This window comes from Spermophilus citellus (assembly GCF_964194105.1).
Source record: "Spermophilus citellus genome assembly, chromosome: 7".
Taxonomy (NCBI): Eukaryota; Metazoa; Chordata; class Mammalia; order Rodentia; family Sciuridae; genus Spermophilus; species Spermophilus citellus.
In genome coordinates this window covers 161,825,743-161,845,235 of record NC_138188.1, presented here as the reverse complement: position 1 = coordinate 161,845,235, position 19,493 = coordinate 161,825,743, and the positions used below count along the sequence as shown (strand labels likewise).

Here is a 19,493-nt window from a genome sequence, read left to right as displayed (position 1 = left end):
TTTTTTTAAATATTGCTCTTCTTCCATTCCCCAAATTGTTGAGCACTTTGAGAAACACTGGTGTGCTGTCAGAGGATGAGAAGAACCACTCCCCTGCCCTAATGACCAGGTTCAGACTACGGTTTAGGTATCAAAACCCAAACTCCCTCCCTAGCAATCAGCTGTGATCATGTGGCATTTACCTTCCTGGCCTCTCCACGTTCTTCAGCTGGACTGGAACAGAGTGAAGGTGCCTATGAGGCTCCTGGGGGCCGGTCCAGCATCCCTCCCTGTCCCTCAGCTCTGTCTCATGATTAAGGCTTTTCCCCATCAAGTCAAATTTCCTTTCCTTTCACAACACAGAGATCTCGTACTTCACTCTGAGCCCGTCTTTGCCTCTTCTGCTCCTCTCTGTTGTCAGTTGTGGTTCAACCCCAGGGATCTACAATTCCTCTCTCCCTCGGCATCTAACCAGCACAACATCAGCATTTCACTGTCTCTGACTCCAAGGCCAAGGCAGCCCCGATTTTTTCAGCCCTTTGAACTCCAGGTCTGATACGCTGCAGCCATCCTGGCCACCTACCTGGGCAGACTGTCCGTCCATGAGTTTCCCGCAGCTCAACTGTGTGCTGGCTCCTTTGGCTGGCCTCCTCCTGGCAAGCCTGGACTGCTAGCCGCTAGTGCCCCATCCACCCTAAAGCCAGGTGCTGCCTGAACTCCCCATCAGAGCAGCCTGCTCAGCTTTCATAGGAAGACCTGCCAGTCCTCAAGCTAGACTCTGCAGAGCAACTCGCTGGGTTGCCCCACACCACCCTTCAAATAAGTTTCACAAGAAAAATGAGCTCCTTGGTCTTATTATTTTAGGATTTTGAGAAAAAGCAGTGATAGGTGTTTATTTCTTATTTCATAATGAGGATTGTGTTGAGGGAAAAATATACACAGCTTGTATATGAATGTTCTTCTTTATGTTCCTTTAACTGTCAAAGACCTGTAATTCAGGGCCTGGGTGCATATGGTTCAGTGGCAGAGCATGGGCTTAGCAAGTGTGAGGCCCTGGGTTTTATAGGCAGCACCCCAAAAATAAAACACAAAACCTTGGGACTCAACACCAAGGCCCCAGGGTGGATATGTATTCTGGGTGCATGGCCACTCTCACTTTACCTGAGAGGTAACTATAGTGACTCTCGGTTACTGAGCACTTGCCCTGTGCTAGCACAGGGCTAACACTGGACATGGATTATCTCACTGCATCTTCCCAACAACCCGGCCACCCATTCTGCTCTCTGGGTGAGACCTGATGACCGAGGACAGGCTTGACCTGCCCTGCAGCCCTGCTTCCCAGCTGGTGCCCTTACACTAAGTGCCCGCTTAACATGAGGAGCGCTCACCTGCGCATGGGCTGGCAGCAAAGCCCACCCTCTTCTGCGCTCTGTCAAAGACCACGTAGAAGCCTTCCATCACGGTGGCACCGATCACCAGCGCGTTGGTGGAGGAGGAGATGCCGAATCGGTAGCACTCGTAGTTCAGGCCAGCCCCCATCATGGGCTGGATGTAAAGCTGTGGGGGAAGAGGAGAGGGAAGAAGAAGAAACGGCACCAGTCGGACGACGTCACAAAACAGTGACGGTCACCGTAGGTTTGGAGGCCCCCATGGTGAAGGGGAGCCACAGAGAGACAGATGGCAGCATAGTCCCTGCCCCCAGGAGACAAGATCAAAAGCATAGTGACATCCATGCTTATGGAAAGGAACAGAAACATGAGGAGACACACATGCCACCTGTAACTTACGCAGAAGGAGTCTGTCTGTCTGTCTAATCAGACCAACATGGAGAGGGGGGCCTCACTGCACTTCCCATGTGCAGGGAAGGTAAGGAAAGGCCCCCGAGGCAGGAGGTGACTGTCCTCAGGGTTGTCTGTAGGTGGACATCCAGTGGCTGCTGTTCTGGGGAACCGTCCCTGCAGTATGGCCCTGTCATTGTTGGACTGTCTGTCTGCAGACCCTGGCTCAGGGCCACAGGAACCACACCTCCTCCCTAGATGTCACCACCTTGGCAGAGGGTGACTCCGTGGCTGTGTTGAGTGAATGATGGTGCCGAGCCTGACCTGAGTCCAAGGACACTGATCTATAGATGCGACCAAGCAGCTCCCTAACACTGGGCAAACCGAACTTGGATCTTTTACTCGGTCCTTTCTGTGTATGTCCCAGTAGATTTTTCCAAGCCATACATCTTGTAATATTGGGAAGCTTCAGTCTTGCTGGATCTCAGAATAAACTGTCTGCCCTAAACTAAAATAGCACAAATAGAAAAACTAGTGGTATTTAGGCTGAAAGTAAGTACATTTTTAAGGTTATGTTAAAAAAAAAAATCAGAATTGCCCTGTCAGCTGACACTAAAGTATGCTATTATTTTTTTTAAATTTTATTGGTGCATTATGATTATACATAATAGCAAGATTTATTATGCCCTATTTGCACACATATCATAGATATAACCTGACTCTGCTGCACTGGTGGTCATCTGCCTGCCTATGATTGCTGAGGCCTGAAAGCCCCACCCTGAACCTTTGTAGCAAGAAGCCCTGAGGATGCCCTGGGTGTCAGTACAGAGGCTGGCTGGGCAGGGCCAGCTGCTCAGGAGTGACTCCCCACGTAATCCCTGATGGGTACAGCAGCAAAGGGAGCTTCCTCCCCCAGCAAGGAGGGGGACCAAAGGAATAGTGAGTGACCTGAGAACCCAGGACAGCAGCAGGGAAAACAGATCTGTACATGAAAATGTGAGCGGGTCAAGGTCAACCCCCAAAGTCTCCCATCTCCAAGAGGGAGTCACGGTGAATTCTCACGAGGACACAGCAAGGGCTCCTTCATGATAGTCCTGTGTGGTCCGAAGCTTGGTCCTCACGGCAGCTTCCCCACTAGCTTCAGCTCTTGTGGCCAGGAGGTGCCGTGGACAGAGAGTTCTCTGCCTGCCTGCGCTCCCCACATCTGCTTCTCCCAGGTCCTGGGCTCTGTCAATCAACCCTCATGCCCTTATTTACCACTTCTTGCTCACCTTTGTCCTCAGGCTGGCTTTGGACACTGGCTACAAACCACACTGATGAGACAGTGTCCACGTATTGCAGTTTGACTGACCAGTTGTTATAAACAACACATTATTTTAAAGATGCTGAAAATCAATCTTTCTAACAGCCGTCTATGCAGGGCGCTCATCCAAGGTTATCTGGAAACGCCTTTGGTAGGCGTTACTCCCTCTCCCTCACAGTGAGAAAGAAGGGCCAAGCCACCTGCTCCAAGTTACTCGGGATTCAAGGGTGGTGCTGACGGTGTCACTTAAGCCCCCGTGCCTGGCCTGTGTGTCCTCTGCTGAGCTGCTCTCCTGTGGCTTTCTGTCCTGCCTCCCAGGACCCCGGGATCTGAACACAGGAACAAGTGGTATTGCTTTCTCCTTCAGAAGTCAGTCCCCTCCCGATTCTCCAGTCCCAGCCCTTATCTCCCATACACAGATCACAACGAGGACACTCCTGTGTCAGCCAGCAAGCACTTTCCCTCTGCTGCCTGCCAGTGTCCAGAGGAAGGCCGTCTCTAAACCTCAAGGTGCTCATCTCCATCCCCCAGGAATTAATAATCAACAGAGAGGAGACATAAGATGACTTTTACAAAGAAAACAGAAGTCAAATGGAAAGAGGAAACAGCACAGAATACATCCTAAATAGATGACCCCACCCCCGAGGAGTGGACTGGCAAACATGCAGCATGCGTTTGAAGGGCAAGTTCACAAAAGGGTGATTCTGTTCAGCGAGTCTCAACAAAAGCCGGGCTTGTTTGAGCTGGGTCTTAGAAGATGGGAGGAATCTGCACACACGGAGGAGGAGAGATGGGCTCCCAGGACCGGCGCTGGTGGAACTCAGGCCAGGAGATGGGAGAGGCTGAGGCACCCCATGAGGGTCGGGGGTGGTGGGAATCGGCTGCAGAGGAGGAACCAGCCTGCTGGGGGAGCTGGTGGTGAGAGGATCTGGGCTAGGGCTGTGGGTCTGGGGAGGGGTTGAGGGATGCTGTCTACTCAGGCTCTCAAGACAAAGGAGTCGGTCTGTGGCTACTGGAATTACAGTAAAAAATAATGATGCCTCCATCGCCGAATAAAATGGTGTGTGGCACATGTTACAAAAGTGCTACCCTTCTTCATGGCCACCCTCCACAATGTGTCTCCGTGGCTCCTCCTACTATGAGGGGCTTCTCTATTCCCAGCCCTGGAATCTGATGACCTTGGGGTCCTTTGGAGGGTACTGAGGAGGAGAGGGCTGCCAGTTCTGAGCCCAGAGGTCAGGGGTCACAGCAGGGATCCTCTCCTTAGAACCCAGTTGCAATGTCAAAGTCAGGTATGGAATGCAGAAAGACACATGGACCCACCATGCTGCCCACCTGGCCCCCAGACTATGCTTAAGGCTACCCTCCAGCCCCCTGTTCTGGGGCCAAGGAAGCCCAGCGCCCGCTACTGACCAGAGACAGGTGAGCCAGCATGGCGGAGACCAGCAGACCTGTGGGCTCAGCACCAGTGTGTGCCGGGGGGAGAAGGCTGTCCAGTGGGGGGGGTGTGGCACCTGTAATGCACGGGCCTCTGCACAGAGCCCCTGGTTCTGCTCCTTTCTGTAGGAAGCACAGAGGGAGCAGAGGTTCGAGTAGGTACCTGAGGCAGGATGGTGATGCGGAAGGATCGGCTGGAGTTCTCCTCCCTCAGGTAGATGGAGATCTTAGGAAAGTAGGACCAAGGTGTTTCAGAATTCGCCCAGCACGCCAGCTGGGCCCCGCTCCAGAACCCGTCAGAAAATTCTGGAATCTAGACAAAACAAGATCCTGTGAGAAACAGGGAGCAGTCTCGCGCATCAACAGGAAACAGTGCCCGGCTTGCCTGGTCCCCTCGCCAGACGCCCACGGGCACAAACAGCATTTCATGTGGACAGAGTGGCAGGGACTTCAGCCCCTTGGGGGTGTTGGTAACAATGAAATAATAATCGTAAAAGCTGCTCAGACTCACGGAGCGCTCTTGAGCGTGAGCGCTGGGCTTATGCAGCGGTAGCGACTTGGCCTTCAGCCCCAGCCAGGTGGCCACTGGACCCCTTCACTTGGCAGATGAGGCAACCAAAGCACAGAGAGGGGCCGAAACTGCCCCGGGCCACACGGTGGTGGGCGGCAGCCCCTTAGAAGACAGAAACCCTACTGTGACCCTCAGGGCCCTTTTGGGTGTTGCTGCCCCCTGGACTCCTGACCCCCGCGAGGGCGGGGACCTCGCAGTCCTCCAGGTCTTGGCTCAGGTGCCACCTTGTCCCTGATCCTCACGGAGCGCCCACGGCCACCACTGCACACCTGTCCTGCAGCCTTCCTCCCCAGGCCCTGAGCCTCGGACACTTCCTGGTGTGGTGCAGCTCTGCTTCCAGCCCCAGAGCCTAAGCCCTCTCTCCCTGGTCCCCTGAAGTCCTGACGCCTGCGTAGGGATGAGGCTCAGGGGTGGGGGGAGGAAGGCACCCAGGGACATAAACATGGCCACCAGCTCAGGGTGCCCCCTTGTGCCTCACTGGGAGCGGGAGGGGCGGAGCCAGGTCCACCTGTGCGGATCCTGCAGGTTCCTTACGCTGTGTCTCTCCCAGCAGCCTCCCCTCCTCCACCTGGGGCAGGACCAGCACACCCGACGTGTGTTGAGGCAGAGGTAGGAGAGGACAGAGGGAGTGAGGGGGATGTCTGTCCAGGGAGCTGAGTATGAGCTCTGGGCCAGATGGACACACCCCGGGAGGGGCAGCAGGTGGGAGCCACAGCTGGAGTCCTCACCGCTCAGGGAGGAGAGTTTAGGGAAGGAGGACCGAGGTGAGCACATGGAGGCACCTCATCCCACCCCAGATCTCCCCCGAATACAGACCCACCCAACACTAACTCAGCATCCCACCTGAAGGACCCAAGCCTAGGGACAGGGCCCAGTGTTTTTATTTCCTTTAACTCTCTGAATCCAGCCCTCTCCTCACTAGAGAGGAGACAAGGCAGCAGAGCTGGGAACAGGCACCTAGCAGGGAGAGGAGCGGCCAGTCCTTGGGCCCGACCCTCCAGGACGACAATGCACGCTGTGGACTCTCTGCCCCTTGGCGCGGAATGAAATCAGAGGATAATTTTAGACAAGGCAAGCAGATGCCGTCAGCTCACTCCTTCTCCCCAAGTGAGTGGCTGCTGAGCACGGCTGCATGCTCTCAGGAGGCTCGCGCCCCAGGCCCACAGAGCCCAGGCAGTGGGACGCCTGCTGTGGCCACCCACCGACCCTTCACACTCACCCTGGGGACACTGGTAAACATCAACCATTCAGAGCGCCCAGCCTGAGGAGACCCATGACGATTCCGCGGGCACGTTCTTGCTGTCTAGGAAACAGGCACAGCCCTCCTGATTTAAGGTGGGTCTCATGTCCCACAAGCTGCCTGGCTTCTCAGCACTAAAGCTCTGACGTGGCGTTCCTGGATCCCACGGATGCTGAGCAAGCTGGTCATGGGCTCTGGTCTCTGCTGCAGCTGCCAAGATGCCCCTCCCCCCGCCGAGTCACACCAGGCTCCACGTCCTCCCCGTGTCCTTTCTTGCCGTTTCCCTCGTGTCCTGTGGACTTGCTGCTCTTCCCATGCAGCTTTAGACTTTGGAAGTTTTGGTTCAGGACAATTGGACCCCCTCTTGCTCCCCACGTTTCTGCTATAAGCTCCAACAAAGTGACAGTTATGCATCTTCTTATCAGTCCATCCTGGTTCCATGGCAGTCCATCACCAGCCCCACGTGACCACCAGCACACCGGCTTTGCATGGAAATGCTCACTTTTGGTGATCTTGCAAAGACGGCCTCAAGTGCGCAGATGCCACAAAAAATACTTACAAAGTCAGAAGCGGTGTCCAAACAAGTCGTAGTGGTGCCTCGTTGGGCGTTTCATGGAAGCTCTCTCTACCAAGTGCTGACCACACACCAGCTCGGGCCATTTCACCCAAACTCCCACAACAGCCCCAGAGAGGAGAAGGCGGAGGCTCTCTGAGGGCAGCTCTCTCCAGGCACCCAGCCGCTGAGTGGCAGAGGCTGGACCCCACCAGATTCCGCTGGACCCCAGTGCTATGTTCTGTCAGGTGCTTTTTGGCCCACCCTGATGTCCTGACTGTCCAGACAATTGGGGTGACACTGAAAGTTCCAGCAGCCAGGTCCCAAATTTAACTACCTTTCAGAGCATGGCCATGAAATAATCACTAGTTTGGCCAACTGACCTTTGTCCTCTGTGAAACAAGTCATTCTTCCCCCAGAAGTGGGGGATGAGATGCCAGCACACGGTGGGTGAAGGCCAAAGAGGGGTGATGTTCAGGGCTATTTGTCCTGGCTTAAAGGCCACACAGGCACCCTCGATTCACCGTCACTTTAACATGCAGTCATGCACCCAGTGACAGCATCCCAGCCAACAACAGCCTGCACCTACGAGGGAGGTCCCGGGAACCACTTCAGAGCTGCCTTCAAGTGACAGTGTGGTCAGTGTGGCCACCGTGCAACGTTTCACTTCTCCCACGTTGGTGCTGAAGCTGGGGTACACCCCCGTCCTATGAAAGCACATGATACTGATAGCAGTAAGAAATGACCGTGTACAGGAGCCGCCTCGCAGGGCACGCGGCCACTGTGCTCCTGACTGCCCTGCGCCACCAGACTCCTCTAGGTACGCGCTACTGCGTCTGCCTGGCCCAGCGAGGCATCTCTCAGAGCACATTCTGTCCTCAAGCGACAGGGGACTGCGGTAGTGTCACGAGTACCGCACCTGCTGCCCTGCGATGGAAACCCCAGGCAGAATCGACCGTTCTGAGCCAGCTCCTCGGGGTCAACACGAAGGCGTTACTTACTGGCCAACATCAAGCAGAACGTGAACTTTGTAATAATAGGTTTTAAGAGTCCACCCTTCAAAACCTTCAGCGCACACAGAGTGATAGCTCTGTCACCGTGCTGCTAGACTCTGTCACAGTGCTACTCCGGGCGTGTGATCAGCACCCAGTGCCCCTGGCACTGCACGAGCCCACGGGACTCACCATGGATGTGCAGGACTCACCATGGACGTGCGGGCCACGGCCTCCACCACCGCGTCGAACACCTTCTGGGGCAGGCGCAGCAGCGTGGTGCCGCTGTCCACGATGGCCTTGTCCGCGTTATACTAGAAGGGAGGGGGCATCCACATCAGGGCACGCTCCCACCAGCATGGCTGGACCTGCCGCATGGAGCGGCCCCATGCCCTCTCCCAGGACCCTTGACCCAGCACGGAGGGAACCCTTTACTTTAGAGGCTGACGTGACTTATTAAGGCCACTTCTGCAAGCTGCACAGATCAACTTTCTACTATCTACTCGTGGGCGAGGAGGACCACCCCCCATAGCTCGCCATGTTCGCATTTGAGAGGAGACTGACAGGACAGGACACCCGTGGTGGGCACTGCTGTTGTTTGCGTCTGGAGTGCCCCGAGACCCACCTGGGAAAGGCGCCCTTGGCAGGTGATGGGAAGTTTAAGAGGTGGCACTTGCAGGAGGCACAGGTGACTGGGGTGTGACCTTGCAGAGGATTGTGGGACCCTGGTCTCTTCCTGGCACCCTGCTTCCCAGCTTCCTCTGTTAAATACTCCCACCATAATGTGCTGCATCCCCACAGGCCCGGAAGCAACAGGGCAGTCGGTCATGGACTGGAATCTCCAAACTGTGAGTCAAAATCAACCTTTCCTCTTTTTAAGTTGGTCACCTCAGTTACTGTCATGGGAAACTTACACATACACACACACACACACACACACACACACACACACGCACAGCAGCCAGCCCTATCCCCACTGTCACATTCTTGATGTGACAGAGGAGAAAGGGGATCAGTGGGCCAACCACAGAGAGGCCACTACATCCACTAGGAACCCAGCTGAGTGACGCTGCCTGGGAAAGGAGGAGGCATGGCCAATTTGACCCTCCTACTTTACACAAGTCTGTGACTCCCATGGCCAGACATGCAGTGAGGTCAAAGGAAGTGAGCAGGAGGAGTGGAGAATCTGGAGAAAATGAAACGAACCGACTAATTAATATTATTTTCAAACACTTATTTTCAGTTTAAAAACTAATGTGAAAGTCAACTCTGCTTGCTCCTAAAACTATGTTTTTGTACCTGTATGAAGAGTGAATACATGACAGTCCTGTAGGAGGCTGAAATGTGGCATGGCCTGGGCGTTGTCACTTGCTCTTTTGAGGGATGGCAGCATGTAGGACACGCAGGACAGAGCCCAGGCCTAGGAATCCAGCCTCAAGAGAGGCGCTGTGCGCTCTCTCTCCCTCTCTCTCTCTCTCTCTCTCTCACATACACACACACACACAGGCCCGCTTATGGGTCCATCGGTGAATTGTTAAGTGTGAATAAGTGCCTCTGACATGAACACAGATTTAGGGCTGGGACTGAAACACTGTCACAACAAAACACAGTTGTGTGAGCCTTGGTCCCGGGGAGTCTGCACGTGAGCACGGGTGGAGGAAGGTGTCGGTGACGGGCAGGGAGCCTGGCGGGCAGGAGCACAGGAGCCACGGGGTCTTTCACAGGCCGTGCTGAAAGGCCACAGCACTCATGATGTCACATGTGCCACGAAAAAAGCCACAGAGCAGTGAGAGGGTGCTACACAGAGTCACAGCTGTGTGTCCCTGGGCCTGTCGCGTCTGCCTCGCACCCCAGCAGGCAGGCTCTTCCTTGAGCAGGAGCTGTGAGCTCAGGGGGGCGGGGATCGCTTTCAAGGGCAGGGCTTGGCCACACAGGGCAGATAAAGTATATGGCTTTTTGGGGTTCGGTTTGGCTGAGTTCTGTCCCCTCCGTCCCCCATTCTGATAAAAATCTGCTTGTTTCATCCTCCGCAGTGGAGGTCAGGGACCCTCAGGTCAAGGCACGTGCAGAAGGGTATAGTTGGCTCTGGGGCTCCTCACTCCCTGCCTTGTGCTAGCTTTGCCCCATTAAGCCAGGGGGTCTCGGGGGCTGGAATTCATGCACTAAATTACCATCCACAAGGCCCTGTGTCTTTTCCCATAAGAATCTCCTGAACTAGCCTGTGACATAAGGCACCTTCTGACTTCCTGTGCAGGCTCCAGCTGTGAACGCTGAAGCACACCAGGCCCAGGCCCCAGACAGGCATGACAGAGTGGCGGGTGCTCACCTCTTTGCAGTCCAGATTAAGGCTCTGGCCTCCGATTTCCAATTTCAGAATTTCTATCTGATAATACCACTCCTCCTTTATGGGGGTATACCAGATGTCTCCTGTATACAGACTGGGTTCAATTCCACCCAGGACCTGGGGAGGAAAGTACAGGTGTAAGAGGAAGAGCACAGCCAACATTTCCACCTAGAAGCACTCGCTCACGGGTGAAGCCTCACTGGAATTAGCACTTGTTCTTTATTGTGATGTTGGGAAGCAAATACTGATGCTTCAAAGTTAAACGGGGAATGTCTGAGGGCCACAACTGCAAGGTCACACGGAGCCATGCCCTGGTGTAACCAAGACCCTTTGGCAGGGTCCTTATCTAAGGAAAGCACACACGACTCCAGCTTCGCAGCATTGAGACCCCCACCCCAAACAGATGCAATAAGATACCTAGCTGCCCTGATGGATGGCAGCGAGTCCCCTGGAGGGCAGGGACGAGGAAAGCAGAGCACAGGGGCGTTCCCAGTCACAGCATCAGGCTGCAAGTGTGAGGCTACCCTGTCCCCTGGGAGCAGGGAAAGAAGCGCTGGGAAGCTGGGTGCAGTGGTGCACACCTGTAATCCCAGCGACTCAGGAGACTGAGACAGGAGGGTCATAAGTTCAAGACCAACCTCAGCAACTTAGCAAAACCTTGTCTCAAAAAATAAAAAGGAGGGTAGCTGGGGACACAGCTCAGTGGTAGAGAAACCCTGAGTTCAACTCTTACTTTACACAAGAAAAAAAAAGACAAGACAGGAGTATTGGGAGCTGGTGACCATCAGCCGATGACAGTGGCTGGGATGGGTGCTGAGCATGCCTCTCAGGGTCAGGGCAGAGGGGGTGGCCAGCTCTCCCTGAGATGGACCCTCCTTGTGCATCTTCCTGTCCCCTGTACTCTAGATGTCTGGGTGCAGGGTCCCCCAAGGGAAGTTCTGGCTACGATGTATCTGTATGGCTGATAGTCTGGAATGTGTTTCCATAGAAAACACCTGCTCCCTGTGCTGTGTGCACATGTTCCTGTCTCCCAGGGAGGGCATGGCCCCCACCTACAGTAGACCCAGCTGCCACCTCCCCTCCGCTCCTCTGTGCCTTTCCTCTCCCTGAAAGCAGTGTGCTTTCAAAGGTCAATAAGGACAGAGTGAGTGGGATCTGGAGGTGCATATTTCTAGATGGTGGCATGATTAGGAAGGATAAAATAATACCCAAGCTTATCCATTGTTAAAAGCTTCTATAACAAAGAGTATCACAATGTTATAGTACCTATGTGTGCCTATGTGTCTAAAATTTCTCATCTAGTTTTTAGTAAAGCTGAAATAACCCCATAAATTTGTGATTTTTTTTTCATCCCTTTAAGACTAAAAGATACCCACAAGACTACCTCCGTTGGTACCAGATCCAGCAATTGGCAGTCCCGCCCCACACATCTGCATGGAGAAGACGTTGGGGATCTTTGCTTGAGTCACCAGGGAATCGAAGAAGGTCTTCAGAGAGCTTGATGGCTGAGGAGGGTGAAAAGAAGGACAGGGCTTCATGAGTCATGGTGGAGACGAAGGCCGCCCAGTGTGGACACCAAGCACGGTTCACGGTTCTTTGGGTCTTTCAGATTTGGAGTTTTCCAGCTAAACCACAAACATGCTTGTGATTAGGTGCGGAGACCCCCAGTGGCGCTTGCTCCCGTGTGGGGCGCGCCTTCTGGAAGACCTCTGCTGTGAAGGAAGACAGTGCTTCTGGGAGTGGTGCAGACAACCTCAGGTTGCTCACCACGGCCTCCAGAGGGGGGCGTGTGTCCACGAGGAGGAAGTGGAGTTAACCTTGGACACTGGAGGGTGGCAGGGAACAGTGTCTCTAGGAGCTACTGCAGCTGCTGAAGCTTGACCCATCTCCCAGCAACTGCCCTACATCAAGTGACTAGTGACTGGTCCACCAGGCAGCGAGTCCCCCGCCCAGGCCCAGCCAGCTGGACTCTGGCAGCATCAGGAGAGTGTCAGTGAGCCTCGGAGTTAACAAGGCTGGTGACTGAGGGGAAGTGGAGGTGCTGGGGAGCGAAACTGGCCAAACTATGCTCACGCCCGAGTAGGTGACAGGGAAACCCACTCTGAGGTGCAATTACAATGCAGCAATTAGAAAAGGACCTAAAAAGACAAAGCCCGGTGATTCCCATTGCCAAACTGCAGCAGGCCTGGCTTGCTCTGTGTGTTGTCATACAGCCTTGGTCCCCACTCACGGCTACGCATGCAGAAGAGGGGTACTCTGCAAACAGCTCCACGTCGGGGAGCCAGGGCATGGGCATCCATGCAGAAAGTCACTGACTACAGACCTGAGTTTAGACAGCCGGGAGGATCTAGATAAGCCACTCGGGGGTGGAGGGGTCAGTTTTGGATGCCATCACAACAATGAGCTGCAGAGGCAGAGGCTGAAGGCGTCCTCTGACACCTGTGGTCATTCGGCAGGAAGGGTGGCTCACTGAGTGCAGAGCTGAGATCGCAGTTCTGGAGGCGTGAGGGATGAGTTCTGCCTCCCACTCGCTCAGTCCACCCACATCTGGCCACCAGCTGGCTACCTGCAGCAGAGCTACAAGTCCAGGGACACAAAGTCCCTGCAGGAGGGTGGGGTCTGGTGGACTCTGGCCTGCCTTCCTGAGAGGCAGCAGAAACAACACCACCTGGGACTGAGGCTGGGCTCCACCCTGCTGACCAGGGTCACGCCTTGGTTTCCTGTCTGTGACAGCCATCACCTGCCAGGCCTGTTCTGGGACCTAAGGGGACCCATGATCAAGGCTCTGTTATCATTCTGCCAAGCCACTCTCCACTGGGACCCTGCCTCAGGATCCCCCAAGGGATTCAAAAAGAGGCAGTTGCTCAGGACCAGCCCCAAGGGAACATGGTCTAGTGGGTGTGCAGTGGTAGCTGTCGCACACAGCCTTGGTAGGAGCACTTGGGGCTGACCAGGGACACCACACACTGTGACCTCCACTGAGTGCTCGACACCCTACTCCAGAAACACTGGGTGCCTGGCCCACACCACTGTGCTGGTCCTTCCAGATGGGCCACTTCCTCCGTAGCTCCCATTACTGGCTCCTCCAACTTGGGGGCATGAAGCCAAATGGTCAGTCATCTTGCAATTTCATAGATGAAGAGAGCAAAGGTCATGTGGGGGGTCTGAATAGTCCCCCAAAACCCCAAAGTAGTTTGTTCTCACAGAAGTTTTACACTCTCTTAATTGCAGATCATTGAAATTTACTCTATCATCTAGAATAATTTGCATAAAACCAATCATGCTCACATCTTTCATTTCCAAATAGACACATAAAGATGAGATGTTTTGCCCTAGGTCACACTGTCAGTGAAATTGGATCTACTAAGTTTCTACCCGTCTGCAATCTAAGACGTTCACCTCAGGTTACTGTGGCCGCTCTGCAGAGAGGGTGAAAGGACACGGGGTTCTGTGCTCTGAGTGGAGGGGTCAAGCCTCTCTGACCTAGCCCCCACAGCTCTAACATGGGAGACCCTGGCCTTACGAGGTGGGCATCACAGGACACAAACCTCAAGTGAATGAGCGGCTTGTGATGTTCTCCCTAGGGCCTGACAGGCACCCAGAACCGGGTCAGCCTTTCTCCTTGGGGAGTCCTGGGTTGGCACTAAACCTGTCTGCTCCACCACACACCATTTGCTAATGAATGTGAACAGGAGTAACGATCCCACAGGGTGGGCAAACTGGCCTTCCGCTCTGGATCTCCAAGGGCCCACAGGGTCTGTTGCCAGGGTAATGACCCCTCCTTCTCACATGCTGAGCTCTGCCTCTAAGTCTAAGGCTGCACCACGAAGCCAGGTGTGGGGCCCAGGGCCAGCACCACAAGAGATGCCCCCTTCTGCTCTTCGCGAGCCCACGCAGACCCGCCTGTCTCCGGGAGCCCAGGGCACACCTCTGCTATCTAGCCCCGATTGTTCTGGTGACACTCCCAGGGAGAAATCCGCCTTCCTCCCTCCCTCTTCTGCACACCATTATTTCCTGGGGGTTGGCCCCAAGTACAAATATTTGCAGACATCCAATTCTGTCCTGCCCATGATGTGAAGGCCATGATGGCCCTGAGAGCGAGGTCCCGATCTCCTGGCTCGTCACTCCTTGGAGGGGTTGGCCATCCCCAGGGCACCTCAACATGTTCCTGTTCCAATTGTGTCCTGGGAGGCTCCCCCAGAGGGCGGGTGATGGCAGGACAGGAGGGCACCTCCACCTGCTGATGTCCCAGGATGCCCCACAGGCCCCTGTCCATGTGCCTGTGTGAACTGAACACATGCATGTTTTCTTTCAAATCTGTTTTGGTAGAAACTCCTGAACCAACTCCATAATCATCACAATTCAGATTCTGCTGACGCCTTTTAGCATCAGCACTAAAATAATCAAAAAACAAAACCAAAAATGTTCATGTTATGATTAAATCCTGCAGGGAGGTTCCCAAGAAGTGTGCCATTTACCTTTAATTTAAAAGTGCTTGGACCTGAGTGTGTGAGCACTGGTCTGTTTCAACAGTGGGGGGGATTCTCACTGGGTACCCTCAGGGGCAGTCCCCGTCTCTTAGCCCTTTAATGGCTGGTTATCAGACTCTCATCCAAAGTTTACTAACTTAAATAAATGGCTGAAATCCCTGGATTTGCCTCACCTTGGCCAGGGTGGCATAAGCAAGTCCAAGTATTCCATTCCATTTGATCCCAGGCAGAAAGAAATTCTCTGACTTGAAAATAGTGGCGATGTTGACAAGAAACGAACTATTGAAGCCCTTTGGGATGCTGACCACATCCTCTCCCATGAAGCCAGTCCAGCTGCCCTGTGTGTACTTCACAGTGACTTCGAAGCCCTTGAAGCGGTAGGTGCTGGACCTGCAGAAGGAAAAGAAAAGTCCATTGTATTCCGTGCACAGAGCCAGGTTCCCTGACCCACAGAGGAGAGGGTGGTCACTGTGGACAAGCAGCTGTCCCCGTCGCAGCCCACTGTAAGCAGCTCTTCATGATCAGGAGTGCCAGTGCTGACCAGGTGACCCTCCTCACCAGACAGGATCAGTTGCACTCTGATGACAGGGTGTGGTGCCACGTGGAAGGGCGGGTCTGGGTCATCCTGTAGCCCTCAAGTGTCCTTCTCCGTCTCCTCACCCCGACCCACGAGTCCCTTCAGCCTCCAAGAACACGACCAGATCTGGGCACCTGCCTGGCCCACTGGCTTCAAAGGGACACTGGATGCTGCTCTGTGACACAGAGGTGCTGGCAGCCCATGAGGAGGCTCTACCAGCTCTTCCAGCAGTGACTGAGGCTCAGATTCACATGACCCAGGTGACAAAGACCAAGCCCCCTCTTGGGAGTCCAGGTCCTTCGTCTTCAGAGCCAGCCTTGCCCCTGGAGTCACCAGCCCTTCTCAAGGCTCTCCTAATGCCTCAAAGCTGTTTACACTCATATCTAAATGGTGGCACCACCAAGAACCTGGGACTCATCTGAACCTGAGGACCACAGTTACTGACAAAGAGTAACATGAACAGGGGCAGGCGATGGGCAAGACAGATGGCAATGCCGTCCTCTTCAGGATCAGCCAGTGATCTGCTCGGCATGTGAGCACAGAGCACTCCAGGTAGCATGAGAGTGAACTGGAGCTTCTCCCCAAGATGGCGGGAAAGCAAGGGACTCCTGGTGAGAGAGGCCTCTCTGACACCAGGCACTTACATGAGGACACGGATCCTGTAGCTCTCTGGGGAGGCCCTCTTGGGGAGAAGAGAGCGGGTGTTAGAGTCCTGGGTGTCCAGCCCTGCAGTCCTTCTTGTATCCACATGAGTCTGAAAACTCTTGGGCTATAGGAAGGAACCCCAGGAATGACTCTGAGCAGATATCTGGACATTCAAGCCAGAAAATGACCAGGTTCCTAAGACAAGTGTCAAATCACCAAACCAACAACCTTAGAGGGCTCTTCTTCCTGCAGTTCCACTCCACTCTGCTCCAATAAAAAGGCTGCACAACATCAACACAAGCTAACATGTCTTTATGTAGAAGCTAATGCAGTCTTGCTTGGGGTCAGGAAGAAGTTAAGTCAGAGATGACATGATTCCATATTTATGCATATTTATTTTTCATGTATCTTTTACGCTATACAAATGTCAACCATTTTTAAATATTTTTAGTTGTAGATGGACACAATCTCTTTATTTTATTTATTTATTTTTATGTGGTGCTGAGGATCGAACCCAGTGCCTCACACATGCTAGGCAAGTGCTCTACTACTGAGCCACAACCCCAGCCCAAATAATTTTTAATTTGTTAATCACAGTTCTGAGAATCTGACCCTGAGGATGTACTCAGGAAACGGAGACGGTCATAATGTTTTATTTATAATAGGAAACAAACCAAAGGCCTAGTAAAAAGGAAATAGTTCAATAAACTATGGTGTATTTGTATGAGAGATTATTATGCAGCAATGAAAATATGGTTTTTCCTACCATTTAAGTGTCAGGGAAAAATTAGGTTGAAAGAAAAATTTGTCTCTGTGGCAAAATATTCAAAACTACTTATCACAGTCAAATATTAGCAGTGGCTGTCTCTGGGTAATGGGTTTGGTGGAGAGATGCCCATTCTTGTCGTTGAATCCTTTGGCAACTTCTGCATGTGACTTTCAGAATCAGGAAAAAATGTTATTTTAAAAAATGTCTGGCAAAGAAATTTCAGTGCAGTTTAATTTATTCTCACTTTTATGATGGAGAATAAACTCTGACGGGTGTTGAATTTTAATATCAGCTAACCATTTGAGTTCCCTCCACTGTGGCCCTAACGTAAGAGAAACACCTCCTGAGGAGGGGCAGGCGCAGAGACAGAGGGTGAGGGCAGCAGAGCTGGGCACCCTGAGTCCCGGCTGCCCCACCAGAAATCGCCATGGAAAGTGCAGTTGGACCTTTAGGCATGAGTATCTGAGGATGGGTGCAGTGCCAAATTCCAGGGTTGGTGCATGCACACAGTCATGTTCAATGCTAAGAAAAACTCTGAATTATTCAGTCCCTTTTGACACTTTGAGGTCATTCCTCAAGGTCAGGAACACCACTGCTGACACTGAAATGCTTTGAGAGCACGGTTTAGAAAGGAGTTAGCCCACTTTGTTCATTGAAGAGCCCACAGAGAAACGTTGCAGGCTCTGCATTGCACACGAGGCCCGTCACAGCTACTCAGCTCTGCCACCTTAACGTGGAAGCAGCCACGTGGTATGTGGAAATGGCTGTGTGGCTGGGTGCCAATAAAACTTTAGATTTATAAATGCATCGGCAGGTCAGGTTGGGCCCAACAGTGACAGTTTGCCAACCCCTGGGCTAGCATGTTAGTTATCGTCCCCAAACAGTCTCAAGTGCGGTGGCCTCCTGGGAAAGGTGTTCTGTTTTTACTGCCTCTGGTCTGTAAACAACTCCTTAGGCTAGGAACCTGAGCCCTTCTGGACGCTGGGTATTAGGCGTGTCTTCTACAGTTTCCTGCCCAGATTGCTGGCCCCTGACATTGTTCTGGATATTTCAGTGTCATTTGCGGAAAGGGAGTGGCAGCTAGTTACAGCGCCTGGGTTCAGGTACAAGTTCAACCCCCCACAAGCCTCCAGACCTGGGCCAACTCTTCAACCTCTCTGTGCTTCAGATTCCTCAACTGAAACATGGGGTCCTCCTATCAGACCCCCTGGGGTTAATTATGTGGATTACAAGAGTTAACACCACGCAGCATTTAGAAAAAAAACCCAGAACATGACAGGTACGTAACCAAAATAGCTGCTATTATTATAATTATCTAATCACTTGCTACCTTCTCCAATCTATGAGCTACTATTAGAAAATTCAAGAATTATGTTCCTACAGAACTACTAATACTGAGGACCCCGAATTATCTCATTCTAAGTTCCAATAACCTCATGGAAAGGGGCAGCTCTTGCCCATAGGGGGCCTGGCTTTGCTAAGGAGGTTGGGGTGGTGGAGGAGCGGTCATCCCCCTGAGCAACAGGCTTCTCAGAGGGTGAGTCCCTCTGTGCTCTGCACCAGTGTCAGAACCGGCGGTGGTGACAGTGATGTTCTGCTTTGCCACTGCCCAACGTGGCAGCAACACGTGGCTACTGAAACTTGAAATGTGGCAGTAGTGTGACTGAAGAACTGAGCCTTTGTTTCACTGAGCCTTAATGAATTTAAGCTTAAATGGTTACATGTGATCACTGGGTACTCTTGCAGAAACACAATTCGAGGTAATGTGAGAAAGAAGAGTAGTTCTAAGCCCTTCTCTCTGGGTTTCTTTCACTAAACCTCAAAGAATGGAGTCCTGGAGAAGAATCATAAGCAGCTCTATGGATTATTAGCATAGGATTTCCAGAACTTTAAATTACACAAAAAAATTCTTCTACCTTCATTTTCTAACATCCTAATTCTTGGCACTGAATGGCCAACTGATCTGTTCATTAATTAAATATACCCAGAGAGAACGCCGGGTGGGCTTCTCATATGTAATGTCCATTCCAGTGCTCAGAAATAACAATCTGTCAGGGACAATCTGTGGGTGGCAGGAAAAAGTCCAGTTACAGCAACAAACACACTTTGAACCAAACTCAGAAGACAGTCTGCCTCCAAGAAGAGAGCTCAGGGGACTCAGGATTAAAAAGCAAGGTCAGTCGAAGAGGAGAGCAGAGCTGTAGAGCGTCTTATTGTTTTAAATGAAGCCCACCAATGCTTCCAGAAAACAGAAAAGAGAAGCCGGAAGGGCAGATTCAAGGCAGCTGAATCCTTGGGCGGCTCTGGGTCCCCTATACCAGGGAACGCTGGGTCTCCTGAAGAATTCTGCCTGAGCCTCCCTGGGGTTCTCCTGAACTTTTCAGGGTTGGAATCCACCTGTGGGCGGGGTGGCCTGGCCCAGATGACCAGAGGTCCCTCGCTCTCTTCTGTAAGTCTGGAAGTTACCAGAAGGAACAGATGGAACCTGTGAGGTTCAGGGCAGCTCAGCAAGCCTGCCCAGCCTCCTGGGTCCCCAACAGCCCCTCAGCAGTGACCACTACTCACAGGCCTCTAATAGAGCCAGTCCCTCCAGGAAAGCACAGGCGTAGGAAAGCACCTAAATAATCAGGCAAACAGATCTGTCACTGTTACAGGGAAAGGCATTTGATCCGTGTCCAGTCTGGCCTCTGTAGAGAAGGCACCAGGTGCGTCTTGAGTCCCTGAATCCCACTTCCAGGCATCAGTTACAGAGAACAGTTGGCTCCTCGCTACACCCTCTCTGTGGGCTTTGCTTACATGCAGCCCAGGAGCCAGG

General features: G+C 52.9%; 1 protein-coding gene across 1 annotated transcript in view; it reads right to left on the bottom strand.

Annotated features, from left to right (window-relative positions):
• BACE2 (beta-secretase 2) overlaps nt 1–19,493 on the bottom strand; it is an 80,114-nt gene that overhangs the window by 16,976 nt on the left and 43,645 nt on the right. Inside the window, exons 3-8 of the mRNA XM_081301474.1 lie at nt 14,861–15,077; nt 11,574–11,702; nt 10,180–10,314; nt 8,066–8,167; nt 4,661–4,810; nt 1,368–1,536 (exon numbers count right to left, since the gene is read on the bottom strand). Of these exons, the coding sequence (XP_081157600.1) occupies nt 1,368–1,536; nt 4,661–4,810; nt 8,066–8,167; nt 10,180–10,314; nt 11,574–11,702; nt 14,861–15,077 (902 nt within the window). The remainder of the gene's footprint in view (nt 1–1,367; nt 1,537–4,660; nt 4,811–8,065; nt 8,168–10,179; nt 10,315–11,573; nt 11,703–14,860; nt 15,078–19,493) is intronic.